This window comes from Dipteris shenzhenensis, chromosome 4 (assembly GCF_047967505.1).
Source record: "Dipteris shenzhenensis isolate YYH24624 ecotype China chromosome 4, Dip_SZ_1.0, whole genome shotgun sequence".
Classification (NCBI taxonomy): Eukaryota; Viridiplantae; Streptophyta; class Polypodiopsida; order Gleicheniales; family Dipteridaceae; genus Dipteris; species Dipteris shenzhenensis.
Genome location: NC_141599.1, coordinates 3390009 through 3404754, shown reverse-complemented (window position 1 = coordinate 3404754; position 14746 = coordinate 3390009). Strand labels below are relative to the sequence as shown.

At 45.5% G+C, this 14746-nt stretch overlaps 1 protein-coding gene across 1 annotated transcript; it reads left to right on the top strand.

Annotated features, from left to right (window-relative positions):
* The first annotated feature begins 385 nt into the window (after positions 1–385).
* LOC147902336 (pentatricopeptide repeat-containing protein At4g13650-like) lies at positions 386–2899 on the top strand. Its single transcript, XM_087373193.1, has one exon. It carries the CDS (start codon positions 386–388, stop codon positions 2897–2899), a length of 2514 nt encoding a protein of 837 aa, XP_087229319.1.
* Positions 2900–14746: the final 11847 nt, after the last annotated feature.

Sequence of the window (14746 nt, the reverse complement as noted above, 5' to 3'; positions counted from 1 at the left end):
TTTTCTTTATAGCATGTCTCATTTTCCCTTGGATCCTTATGTCATGCACCAAGGGAAAACCATCCAAAATATGCTTTTCCATAATAGCCATCCTTATTCCCCCCCTTTTTCCCCTCCATGACATAAGCAGACAATCACCACAGCCTTTTCGAATCAAACGCAGTGTTCACAGAAAACCTACACAATGAACTTGTAATATTTTCATTTTCACCTGAAAAAAATATTTTCTCAATTTTGTAAAATTTGCAAAATTTTAGGCAATTTAGTTATATTTTAGCTAAGAAATGGGCAAATTCTAAGGAAAAATCTTCAAGTGCCATACAAATTCCTTCTTTGTTATTATTGGTTTCTTTCTTGATGACGTCGTGGCTAGGAATAGAATCGAATGACTCTGCTTCATCCTCATTTCCCATGGGCATCCTTGGAAAAAGGGCAAGCGCAGTGGTTATTGTTTCGCACTCCTTCAACGTCTCTGGATATGAAAGTCGACTTTGGTGAGCACAAAGACAAGGTCCTCGGATCGTTGCCTCTCCCCTATTCGAGGTTCATGGCCCCCGAGCTACACGGGGGGTGGAGGTTTCAGTGGCTTAATCTTGCGCTAGGAACCGGCCACGCCTATGATACACATATATTAGATGAACACAATCAAAGTGGCCGGCTTGAAAGCTTGAACGAGGACATCCTTGGTCAGCTTGGTCCAGAAACAAATGTTGCCACCTATGCCTCGCTTTTGAAGCATTGCACCAGTGCCAAGACCCTGGCCGAGGGTGAACGTGTGCATGAACACATGACCAGACGTGGATACGCAGGCAACAGATTTCTGAGTAACCTTCTTGTCCAAATGTACAGCAGGTGCGGAAACCTGGAGCATGCTCGTGCTGTGTTTGTCAATATACAATCTCGGAATTTGTACTCTTGGACTATTATGATTGCATCATGTGCCCAAAACGGGCATGGTAAGGAGGCTGTAAAACTGTTTGGTCAAATGCAGGCTGCGGGCTTTGAGCCAGATAACATCACCTTCATTTGTGTTTTGGATGCATGTGCCATTGAGGCAGCCCTAGAAGACGGTCAAGACATCCATGCTACTATTGCTGGCTATGGATGGGAGTCCGATGTTGTTGTTGGAACAGCCCTCGTCAATATGTATGGCAAGTGTGGGAGCCTGGATAATGCTAGGGCTTTATTTGCAGAGATGCCACTGTGGGACGTGGTCTCTTGGAATGCCATGATGGCAGCGTGTGCCCAGAATGGGCACGGCAAGGAGGCCCTTCAGTGGTTTGGCCAAATGCAAGCAAAGGGCTTCGAGCCAAACAAGATCACCTTCATTTGCATTTTGGATGCATGTGCTAGTGTGACAACCCTAGAAAGGGGCCAAGAGATCCATGCCACTGTCACGGGCAACTTAGGGGAGTCCGATGTTGTTGTGTTGAATGCTCTCGTTAATATGTATGGCAAGTGCGGAAGCCTAGATGATGCAAGGGCTATGTTTTTGGAGATGTTATTACGGAATGTGGTCTCCTGGAGTGCCATGATGGCAGCTTGTTCCCGAAATGGGCATGACAAGGAGGCTTTACAACTTTTTGGTCAAATGCATGCAGAAGGCTTTGAGCCAGACAAGCTCACCTTTGTATGCATTTTGGATGTGTGTGCCAACATGGCAGCCTTGGAAGAGGGTCATGAGATCCATGCTACACTTGCTTGCAAGGGATGGGAGTCAGAGGTGGTGGTGGGGACAGCCCTGGTCGATATGTATGGAAAGTGTGGAAGCCTGGAGGATGCGAGGTCTGTGTTTACAGAGATGCCATTGCGGAGCTTGGTTTCTTGGAATGCTCTGATGGCTGCGTGTGCTCAGAATAAACATGGTGAGGAGACCCTACAACTTTTTGGTCAAATGCAGGCAGAAGGTTTTGAGCCAGACAAGATCACTGTTATCTCTGTTTTGGATGCCTGTGCCAGCGTGACAGTCCTAGAAGAGGGTCAAGGGATCCATGTTACTGTTGCTAACCATGGGTGGGAGGCGGATGCTATTGTGGGGACAGCCCTCATAAATATGTATGGCAACTGCATGAGCATAGATGATGCACTGGCTGTGTTTACAGAGATGCCAGTGTGGAATGTGGTTTCCTGGAGTGCCATGATGGCAGCCTATACGCAGAATGGGCATGGCTCGGAGGCCTTACAACTTTTTGATCAAATGTGTGGAGCAGGATATGAGCCAGACAAGGTCATGTTCATCTGTGCTTTGGATGCGTGTGCAACTGAGGCAGCCCTAGGGGAAGGTCGAGAGATGCATGGTTCTATAGCAGCCAATTGTTGGGAGTCTGATGTTGTTGCAGGGACAGCCCTTGTGAACATGTATGGCAAGTGCGGTAGCTTGGATGATGCGAGAGCTGTGTTTGCAGAGATGTCATTGCGGGATGTTTTTTCCTGGAATGCCATTATAGCAGTGTGTGCCCAGAATGGGCATGGTAAGGAAGTTCTATCACTGTTTTGTCAAATGCAGGTCAAAGGTGTGAAGCCAGACAAGATCACCTTTATCAATGTTCTCACTGCATGCAGTCATGCAGGTCTGATTGCTGATGGGAGGCAATATTTTACCTCTATGAGTAGAGAACATGGGATGTCCCCCTCCGTGGAGCATTATGTGTGCATGGTTGATCTCCTTGGGCGGCAGGGACTATTGGAAGAGGCAGAGGACTTGATCATCAGCATGCCATGTGAACATGTTGCTCCAGCATGGTTGAGCTTGCTTTCATCATGCAGAACTCACTGTGATGTGGAGCGCGCTGTGCGAGCTTCAGAGTTTGTTTCTGAGTTAGATCCAAGGAATGCTTCATTGTATGTATTGCTAGCAGACACCCATGCTAGCACAGGTAGGTTGAATGATGCTGTTTAGGTGAGAGAGGCAATGATTAATATTGGTGTGAACAAACCAGAATAGTGTCCTCGCCCTCGCCCTAGTGTGAACAAACAACAAACAATACTACTGTCTTTTGCCTTAAACCTCTATGTTTTATGTTTGGGCATGAATCATGGGGTTTGCAATGACTATGCGACTCGTGTTGTTGCACCTCGAGATGATCCAATTGTTCTGAGCAGGCCTATCTTGGATCATCCAAAGTCCATCTCAACCAAAATACCGCAATTGTCAATATGCTCGATGTTTTGTCTCCATCGATGCTAGCCAAGTGCCGCAACCCCTTAAATCATGAAGCGGTAGCTTGATATAGATTTTTTGGTATTACTACCCCTGCTTAATTTGAATCACACGACCATCGAGAGCGAGATGACTCCCAATTTGAGTCGAGTAACAAAGAACATACTTATAAAACCGTAGAGTATATAACTAGAACAACAAAAAATCTAAATTTGTATGATTGGACATAATCTAGTCTTACAAAGGTATATATATATATCTTGAACTCACCACCTAACCATTGGTCAATAGCTAACCCTTAAGCATTGGAGGTTATAGGAAACTCCAAGCCTTAACCCTAGCTCACATAGACCTCTGCATCTCCTACCATGGGAACCCCATCCATGAAAGCTTCCACCTAGCTTGCTAGCCCATTGCCATGCAACTAGTGGATCCATTGTCTCGGTGTTCGAAGGTTTAGCCTTGAGCTACATCTGAGTATAGCATATGGGGATTATCGATCCTAACCAAGTGACTTTACTTGCTAGGATATCCCTTGAACCGTAGTTGAGTCACTAGTCAACATGGGATGTAACTTTTTTCCATCTAAATATTATATGCTTGGAAATGAAACTTTTCTTTATCCCATCAACCATATTTGAAGAAAGGGATGCTTGTTTTTTTGTATAATGCCAACTTGGGGTTCCCCAAGACAAATCTCTGGTTAGGATGGAACATGCACTATCCGTTAGCGAAGGCATTCACCAACAATGGGATAGTTGAGCTATCCAATTTATAGGACCGAAACATTCTTGAACTTTTTAATGAACGAGTTGAATTGTACCATATGTCCACTCGTCTTATCTCTTCCCCTTAAGACATGCAACATTGGGTGCCTCCACACGAGCCTAGCACTGCAATTTAGGTACCCTAATTATGCACACGACGACCAGTTTCTCTATTTAGAGATATCTTGTACACCATTAACAATGATGGTGGTCCAGCTCAGACAAGCCTTTTCCTCGTGTAGATTGATATTAGAGTTCAATTACCATTGCTACGCACATTTTTATATTCTTCAAGCTCTCCTAAGCCTTCCGCATCCTTACTTTGTCTTGTCAACCTTTGTGTTGGTCTTACTATTGTTGTCATGGCCTCCCCCTACTCTAGTTCAAAGCAACTCGTCATCAGGAAGTAGTAGAAGAAAGCTACTTCATGCATTGCTACTCCACATCCCGTGGAGTGGACACCAGCCAATCAATCAATGTTCAAGTGCAATCAACTCAAGGCGTTCGCTGAGCTCCCATTGGAGGCCTTTGCTAGAGGTTAACATCTCTTGATGTCACCTAGAGAGACAGGGCCTTGCTTGTGGGTGTGCTTGCCTAGTGAGGCTAGTGTAGATGAGTGAGGGCCTGTGTTGTGCGTGTGCCTCGTGTGAGAGTAGGACTATGTTACTATCCAATGCCCTTTGTTGGTCCATGCTTTGCCACGATGGCCATGGAGGTTTTCGAGAGGCGTGCGGGGTTGTATGGGTAGATTTTCCCCATTGTGCTTCCACGGGTTTGCCCTTATAGGCGCCTCTTATGGGCCCTATATGAGGGCTGTGGAGTGGGGGGTGGCCCGACTTGCAGGTGGCCGATGAGGGCTGTGGAGTGGGGGGTGGCCCGACTTGCAGGTCGGCCACCTTGGCTGGTTGCAGCCCCCCATAGCCTGAGGGGTGAGCCCCCTTTATAGGGCTGTGGGCAGCCCTAGTGGCGGGTCAGCCTGCCTACGCTAGTCGGCCCTCTTCCATATCAGCCGACTAGGCAGAGGGGGCTACCTACCCTTTCTCTTGATTTTGTATCACTTGGTGCCTTGTGGAGCAACATAGCTAGCCTTGTAGAGCAGTTCTAGGGTAGGCTAGTGGTACAGTTCATCCACCCCTTTGTGCTTCCAGCTGGTGAGGTTGTCGAGTTGTCCAGTGGAGCTCTCGAGCAGCCTGTGTGTAGAGGTTTTCCCCCAGTTGTATCCGGGATTTTTCAAGAGATCACTTGCCGTTCTCTTGTGCCTCTCTCTGCTTTTCAGTGTGGTGTGTGTGAGGCGTGCCCTCTCTCTCTCTCTCTCTCTGTCTCTCTCTCTCTCTTCCCCGTTCATTTTCGTTGCACTTCTCATAGCCTCGTGGGACATTGCTGAAGTGGAAGCTCTCCTTTTGCTACTTATAGCCGGCAAGCCCATACTCTTTTTATCAAAGGACCCTACATTCCTATCAACAAGCAGTTCATCTATGAAGTGTTCCTCCTTCCCTCAGCTTCTAAGGCCCTGCAAGTATCGAATGCCAAGCACTATGATAGCTATTTTGACGAGGGCAGCCTATAGCACATCCCAGGATTAGATGATCAAACTAAACTTGTGATGAGAGTATCATGCCAAGTTTCGTACTCTAGACCCAGCCCTTAGGGATGCAGCATTGACACCGCAAATGTACTAGCCCCCCCCCCCCCCCTCCCCAGCACGGGTGATTCCATATGATTACTTGCCGATCAAGGTCTAGCTTTATGACCATGCCAACCATGCATTCGATCTTTCAGTCAAGGCCATGGCCAAGCAACGAAATGGACAACTTATAAGATTGAGTAGCAGGTCATTGTTAATTGCCATGGTTAACAGTTCATGCAAGTGCTAGATGTTTTGCAAGATAGAGCAGAAAAGTAAGAGAGGATGAAAGGTAGACAATATGAGATCTGCCTTGGAGCCATATGGGCCCAAGCGTTTGTAAAATGAGAGAGAGAGGTGAGGAAGAAAGAAAAGGGTTGGCCCTCCCTTCAAAAGGTGGAGTGTATAAAAGGCCAAAGTTTGACTTTGGTCTTAATTGTGTATTACAACTTTTGGGAATACATACTCTCTCATTCACTCCATCTTCTTGTTGAGTTGATGCCTCTTGCTTTTCCATTGTGTGTTGCCTTGTGATTGCCACTTCCCCCCCTTCACTCTTTCCCTGTCTTTCATACTCCCTCCCCTCCCTTCCACCTCCCCTCCTCCATCTTCACTCTTGTGGAATCACATTGTCACAATCCGGTAGGCACTTGTGTAACACAAGTGATAGGTTCTTGCTTTGCGAAGCTCTCACAAGGAGTTGCTCAAGAGAGGAGTCTCCGTCGGCATTCCTCCAAGATCCCCACAACACATGGAGTCACCGCTACCAGGCTACACATTTTTGGCGCTATTATCGGGGAGTTAGAGGTATGATTTTGCAATGTTTAGTCTTCTTCCTTTAACCACCCATTGCTCATTGTTTCTAACTTAGCTAGGAGCTTTGATAGTAGGGTATAGGTGAAGTGTGAGTGGGTATGGAGTGAGGAAAAGAAGAAGCTTCCTTTTTTCAAATTTTCAAGCATTTTGATTGATTAGAGCTTGTTTTTTGTGGTTTTTTTGTGTTCATTCATAGAAATAGGTAGTGGAGGTGATTGATAAGGGTTGTATGTAGTTAAACAACACTCAAAACACCAAGAAATGAAGTCACAAACTAGATTTAGAAGTGCTATGAGTGTGTTGCCAGCCACCAGTTGGAAAAACATCTCATTTTGCACTCTTAAGAAGTTTTTTTTGTTTTTTTATTTGAGTAGATAGAGTAGCACCCCCCCAGGGCTCACAAACCTTGCAAAAAAACTCAAGAATTTGCAAGATCACCAAAAACTAGCCGGTGACAGAGCCAAACTGTGTGTCGCTATGTTAAGCTTAATGCAGCGACTATAGGAAGTCGTTGCGTTAATAACACAATGACTCGCTACTTTAAGTGTTGTCGAACACCTATGTCACCTACTTGATACGTGTCATTAACTAAACTCATAGTTGTCAAGCCAAAGGTCAACTGCTATAACTCCTATATCAAAGTCATCGCACTAAAGGAGTTGCTACTTTAAGGTTAATGCAACGTAGCAGCTTGGGAGTTGCTCGTTTAAGGCTAACACAGCTACTTGTTGCTTTAAGGCAAAAAATGCAATGATTGAATCTAACTGGAGAAGTCTGGCAGAGTAATCAACACATGCACCTGAGGTCTGGTAGAGTGCTAGAATTTCACCTAGAGCCAAAGGACTGCATCTCTAATAACATTTTACCCGGCCCATCAAACACAGTAGTGTCAATTCCTTCCTGGATCTCGGCCTTAAGCTCATATCCAGTGCACGGTCCAGCACATACGGACTCCTCGATCTCAGATGACTAACAAGAGGTTTTTTTAGAGCTTCGAAACATAGAATGCATCTTTCACTAATACTTTTGTACTAGTGAAATTGTTCATAGGGACAATGCCTTCCCCTTGAATTAGATTTGGTGTGTTATCTGCAATGTAGATAACATTACTTTGTCCTTTTAATGGTTTCATCTATAGTGTAGATAACATTATTTCATCTACAATGTTATCTATAGTGTAGATAACATTATTTTTTCCTTCTAACTGTTTCATCTCTATGAACCATTCCCGATGCTTTGGCATACGAGATGATGCACCAGTGTTGATGTACTAGGGATCCTGATCTGCTTGATCAACTTGATAATTGCATTCTCCTTTGGGATTGTAATCAATATCAAGGTACATTGTTTTAGTCTTCTACATATAGTCACTTGCAAGAAACATGTTCTGAGGTTCATTGGCATAATGACTATGACTTGAATGTTCACCGTTGTGATTTCCTCTTCCATAAAAGTTCCCTCGATTGCTACTGGATTGACCTCCTTGGTCGTACTGCTTCTTGCGGCAATCTCTTCCAGAGTGTCCAAACTTATGACCGTAGTTGCACTAAATGTTTGACGCGTTAGTGGATGCTTTCCCCGGCCTTGAAATCTTTCTCGATTGGAATGATTTCCTCTTGGATACTATTGCGGATGATAATTTTGCTGATGCTCTACCTCTGCCTCTGCCTCTACCTTTACCTTTGCGTGAAGCTATGAATGATTGATCATTGGAATCACCTTTGCATACTTGAATGGCATGACTCTCTAGTTCTTTACTAATAAGTAACATTGACTGTAACTCTTCTAGTGCTGGAATTTGCCATTGGATGGCAATAATTTGGAATAGATGCTCATAAACCTCTCCTAGTCCATTCAGGATGACTTGAACTAGACAATAATTTGGACTAGATTCTGATAACCTCTCATAGTCTCTCCTATTGGTGTGAGTTGATTGTTGTAATCCTTGATCGTGAGTACGTAAGCATGACCAATTTCATTGTTTTTGCAAAACCTCTGGTTGATTTGGTTTCTTAGTGTGAGAATCTTGGACGTGTTCTTAGACTCATAAAGAGTTGCAAACATATCCCATGCTTCTTTAGATGCCTTCACTGTGTTGAGTTGGCCAAGCATGACATCTTGCATATTCTGTTTGATCAAATGATATGCATATTTGTCTTTCTTGTCCCATTTTGCCTATGCTCGGGCAATGGCAAGATATACTAAGGTGTGTACATTGTTAGTGTAGGCGTAGATACTGCTGCTTATGCTACGATAATGGTGGGAGTTGCTGCTGAACCGTTAGATGGTCTAGGTGTAGACCCATTGACATAATCCCATTTGTCTTTAAGTACAAGAATGGTCTCCATTTGGTATTTCCATGTGCCATAGTTTGTGTTCTTAGCTTAGCAGATGCCTCTAAATTGATGTTGCTAGTGGTAAACATGCTGCAAGATAGACCTAAAAGCACGGTGAAAATCATTGTCTGAATTAACTGCAGAAACACTGTCTGAATTAACTGCAAAAACACTGTCTATGTCAATTGAAGTATGAACTATCGGTAAAGATAGAACTATAATATATAGAACTGTCGGTAAAGATAGAACTACAATATATAATCAATCTCTTACAAGGCTTTTGGAAAATGATGTCGGGAATGGCCAAGAGGCTTTACAAGGTCCAAATGATGTGCACAATGCTAGAAAAATAGCCAATAGGATTTACAATGATGGCATGTGAGTGTAAAATCAAATAATGTGCAATATACCCTTAGATCAATCGGCTGAAGCCTTTGAAAACTCTGAAGTCTGCTCACTGAACTTTGGAAGATCGGGTTTCAAGAAATGTGATGATGTGAAACCACTTGTGAGTGTAGGGGTTGAGGAAATATTTGGGAGTTTTTGGGCACGGCTTCGATTGTTGCTTTGGACTTCTCTCCTCTAAGGATGATCTAATCTAGTCTGATCTAGATCTAAAGCAACTGTTGAGCGATGAAAAAGTAGCAAATAATTTCTTTTCTTTTGTTTGTTTCAGGTGCTGGGTCAGATGCGTCGATGCATAGGCTTATGTGCGTGCAAGAAGTGGATTTGATGTCGAGGGCTAGAAAGTATGTGATACATGTGCCAAAATGTGTGTATAATGTGATGAGCACGTAGCGCACAAAAAATCAAGCATTTTCCTTTTTGGAATGTCCTCAAATTCTTCCTGGATCGATAGATATCTCTTGATCAAGGTGGAGGGCAAAAAGAGTGAAAATGATGATGTGGCACTATGATATGGCCACTGTGTTCACATATAGAGTGCGCTAGCCAAGGGGTGTGCTTGTGGGGCACTATGATGAGTGGCACTTTGGGTGCACATGCAGTGCCTGTGTGTACTTCTGGAGAGGCTACTATGCTTGATAGTAGGGGAGTGCCACGTGGTAGTGATGAGTTGGCAATTCCTATGTGGTAAATGATGTGGCCCTGATGATTGGGTAGTGATGTGGTGTTAGTGCTGATGTGGACCCAGTGACATGTCTAATGATGTGGCATTTGCTGAGTCAGTAGGGTGACATGGATGCTGATGTGGTAGCTAAGGTGCTAAGGTGGTAGATGGTGCGCCAGTGGAGGATAAGCTGCTATGAAGATGCTATGTGTCAAAATTGGATCCTCATTCCCCTCCAAAGGATAGCATGTGGGAGGTATTAGCCAGTATCACGACGTGGAACATTTGGGTTGCTTGTTGTAGTCTGGTGAAGGGATAGAATCCTTTGAGAAGCGATAGAATCTATAAAGATTCCATCAACGGATTTCTTGCAGGCGTAATTAGTGGGATCATGGGTGTTGTGTTGCAAAATGTGCGATGCCTCTAGAGGCTTAGGTGCTACATTCATTGTAGCCATCGTTGAAGCCATTACAGCCTCGTTGGAGGTCGATGAGCTAGGTCATTAATGGAGTGGCAGCCACCATTGGAGCTTGGTCGATGGCACAATTGGTTATGCATTGATAGAGGTGGGTATCGGTGCAGAGAAATTGCTACTGCAATTTGTGTGTTTAGCTACCCCCTTGTTAGCCTTGCTAGGTGCACCGAGTTGTTTGGCTAGTTGAAGGTTTTTGTGATGATCATTGTTGTTGGAGTGAGTCTTCTTTGTGGTCATGGCTATTTGTTCTATAGGCTTTAGAGCATGTTGATAGAGGCGTTGCTAAACGATGTAGATGCCCACTGGCTTTGGGTCATTGTACTATGTTAACATCCATAGAGTACAGTCGCCGAATGTAGGGTAATCAGTGATTAGAGGTGATTAGGCTTCATGAATTACTTCAACGGTTATAGCCATGGAAGGAGTACATTACAAGCTCAGGGAGTTTGAGCCCCAAATACCCCAAGGCCAGAGATTGCAGGCAATGTTCATAAGTTGTAGGTTCTAGCTTACAGGTTGTATGTTCTAGCTGCAAGCTGCGGCAGTTAAGTGTCTCGCGGGAGTTAAGCCTCGCCACTCCATGTTTTGAGCCTCCTACATGGGGTTTGAACCACAAATAGCTTAAGGCTTGGAGGCACAAGGCTAACACAAGCGCTATTTGGGAGCTGGTTAGGAACACCTCCTAATGCCAGGCTTGTCCCAAGCACTCTTATATGGTTAACACAAGTGTTATTTCTGCTAGTAGGGAGAGATGAAAAGAATAGCAATATTCTTTGGCACTCTACGGGCCCAAGAGCCTTTTATGTAAAGAGAGGGAGAGTGCGGAAAAGGGTTGGCCCTCCCCTCAAAAGGTGACATGTGTAAAAGGCTAAAGGGTTGAATTTGGTCTTCATTGTTGTTTGCACAAGTTTGAATACAAGCTCCCTCTTCTCTTCCAAGAGTGTTTTGGGTGTTCCCTTGTTTCCATTGTAGTGCCCTTGTGTTTGCCACTCCAACCCCCCTCACTCTCCTCTTCCCTTCTCCTTCTCCCTCCCTTCTCGCCTCTCTTCTCCCCTCTCCGCCTTCCCTCTTTCTCTCGTGAAAACACATTGTAACAATCCGGAGGCTGCTTGAGTGACACATCCGGATGGCTCGTGCCTTGCATTGGTCTCACAAGGAGTAGCTTGGAGTGGAGGCTCCATCGGCACCTCTTCAACATCCCCATGACATGTGAGACTGTGTCGAGACGACATATTTTTGGCACCGCTGTCAGGGAATGGAGGTATGCTTTTGCATTGCACTATTCTTCTTCCATTATCTACCCATTGCACAAGGCTTCAAGCTTAACTTGGAGCTTTGTTAGTGGAGTTGTAGGAGAGGAAAGGGTAAAGAAGTGAGAGTTTTGGACGGAAAAGTTTAGGAAAGCTGTCATTTTCTGTTGGAGAGTCTTTTTGATCATTTGAAGCTTGTTTTTTATGTTTTCTAGTCTTTTGAGTTGGTAGGAACTTAGTTTGTAAGATTGCTAAGGAGTGTATGATGTCTAAACACACAAAAAACAACAAAAAATGATGATTCTTGCCGAATTTCAAAGTAATTTTGTGTGGTAAAACTCACCCCTCAAGAAATCTTGCATTTTGGCTTGCAAAAGTTGTTGTTTTTCTTTCAAGTTTTTTTCATTGAGTAGGTAGACTAGGTAGTGTAGCACCCCCCTAGCATAGAAAAACTAGAACAGAAACTCAAAATCCCCCCAAAATCACCAAAAACCAGTCGAGGATGTAGAGTTTCTCTATCCCCATTGGTCGATGTGTTAGAGCTATCCACGGTGCCATAATCGTATCTCGTCGGTCAAACCTCATTGACCCGATGCCATAGCCGTATCGCACCGACCTAACTTTTGAACACGGCCTAACCCGCCGCCTTGCTTAAATGCATGTCAGAGTTAATTATCCGGCCAACCTGACAGCCATTGACCTGTGGCCATAGCGTTATCCCCACGATTGTTGTTATAATGTTATCTTGCCGATTGGTGTCTTCAGTCACCCCCATGTCGATGGCCATATTTGTAGCCCGTCGATCTAATTATTCTGCCGACGGGTGCAGTAAGCTCATCCCCACGCCCATCGCCATAATTATTCTACCAGCCCCATTATCCCTCTGATCGCCGACTATTTTTCTATCCCCACACCCGTCACTATAATTATTCCATCGACCGACGTGTTAGTCGCTAACTCGCTGACCCCATTATCCCTCTGACCATTGTCTTAAACGTATTCCTACGTCTGTGGACATACCATCTGCGTCTTATCCCGTCGAGCACATGGCACGATTTATTCTGCCGATCGGTGCGTTATGCCTATCCCACTGCCCATCGCATTACTCCGATTTCGCCACCCGTTGCTCTATAGTATCCCACCACCCGATATGATAACCTATCCCTATGACCGTTGCCATAGAGCTATCCCTATTGCCATGGGGATACCTCTGAGGTAGTCCAGAAAGTCCAGAATATAAAAATTCCAAAACTACAATTCATCTTGAGTGCGCCTAGTTAGAGGTCTCATACATGCACTTGAGGTCCGGGAGAATTTTATCCAAGGATCCCATGCCGGAAGATAGTGCTTCGAGCTATGCTCAGCCCACCTTTCGCCCTAGCTGGGGATTTGGAAGCTTGATTCCTATCTCCCACTACCCCTTCGCAAGCATATCCGCAAGAAGGGAAGGTTAGCAACATCCAGCCTCTAAAACATAGATCGGGATGGAAACCACCTTCGTAGACCTAGAACCCTCCTCCCTTGCAAGACATCTCCAATGGGAATGGATGAATGATGAAGATCCATGGATGAGGGATCTCTGAGGGCAAGACCCCAGCTGAGGGGATGTGAGAGGCTTCCAACGAGGTGCGCCTTATGAACCCCCAATAGCCCATGTGCCACCAACTTTTGTCAACTATGGGGCTCCATAGGTTCCACCTTATCGCCCATTGCATGGAACCACCATGCCCATGCCCCATGACCCACCCCTGCCTGGAGTCCGTCCATTTTCATCCATACCTATTGCACCGATGAATGCAGGCCTTGGTGCATCCGTTCCAATGTCGATACTAGCAACTACATGGATACCACCACCAGGGCCAGGCTTCCAACCCTGTGTCTTGTCAGGCCCATAGTGGCATCGCCCCCACCAGCTGCTCAAATAGTATTAACTGATGAGGCAATGTGGATCTTGATGAATGCCCTAAGAAGGGGGGCCAGGACCACTGCCACCCACCCCAATGTTTCCCACAGGCGAATCCCTTGAGAAGCCTACCCATAGCTATCTCTAAGTTAATGACAAAATTCGTTGGAGAAGGAGACCCGGTCTCCCGCATGGAGTGATTGAGCAAATTTGCGAAGCCTTTGGTGCTCCCACGAACCTAGAAATGGCCAATGCTTTTGGTCTTAGCTTGGATGGCAAAGCAGGCCAATGGTATAGGGCTCTCACCCCTAATCAATTGGGAGACATTGAGAAAGGCTTTCATTGTGGGGTTCACACCCAGTGGCCATAAATGGAGCCCAATCAACTAGTTGTATGAGGTAAAGCAAAACGACAAGGAATCCCTTAGGGATTACCTAGCCAAGATCAAGCACCTCAATGCCCGTTGTGATCCGTACGAGTGGATGAGTGACGAATGATTGTTGCCCCACTTCCTCATCAGATTGGTAGACCCAAAGCTGCACAACCACCTAATAGTGATGAATTGTACCTCCTTCGATCTATGCAGCAAGGTAGCCATCCGAATAAGTGACAACATGATGGACAATACAACTATGGATAAAACCCCAAATCCCTCAGAAGTAGCTCCATCAGTAAGGTCTTCCAGTGTAGAAACGATCAAGAAGGAGGCCAACGAGCCCAAGGGCTTGGATATGAGTGAGCTAGCCTCCAATTTGCTAAATCAGCTAGGCCAACAATGGAGGTCAGGAACCTCCAAGGAGGCGCCAAGCAATCCCCACTTGTTTCCATGGAGAGACAACCTCTGGTGTGGGGTATGCAATGGCAACAACCATCCCTCCAATGAGTGTCCACACCTGAGGGCAAGGTTGACACTCTATTGTGCACACTGCCATAGGTGGGGAAACCATGAACCTCCCGATGTCGATTTCCGAGGTCCCTTCCCCAACCCATGTATCAAATGAGACCCCTATTAGCCCTAACGGCTCCGCCTGATCCTCTAAATACACAAGGTGGCCCTTTGGCTAGTTCCAGCCAGTACAGGACTCAATCGGCTCCGCTATACCATGACCCATATTGGGCCCTCAACCTCCACTACCTCGTATAGCTCCGTTCAATCAAGTATTGGTAGAGAAAGTGCCCAATGACTAGGAGGAGATGGATCCAGATCACGGACTACTACCCCTACAAGGAAGGAAGTGGCACCCTAAGTCACTACCTCCTGCAAGAGGATCAGCAAGTCCCCATGTTCCAGATCGCTCCCATGAACTTGAGGGCTAGAGACCTAAACTTTGTCACCCGAAGGCGCC

What these genes read in the sequence shown, in the direction of transcription:
- LOC147902336 (XM_087373193.1), top strand. Translation starts at nt 386, where the DNA reads ATGACTCTGCTTCATCCTCATTTCCCATGGGCATCCTTGGAAAAAGGG.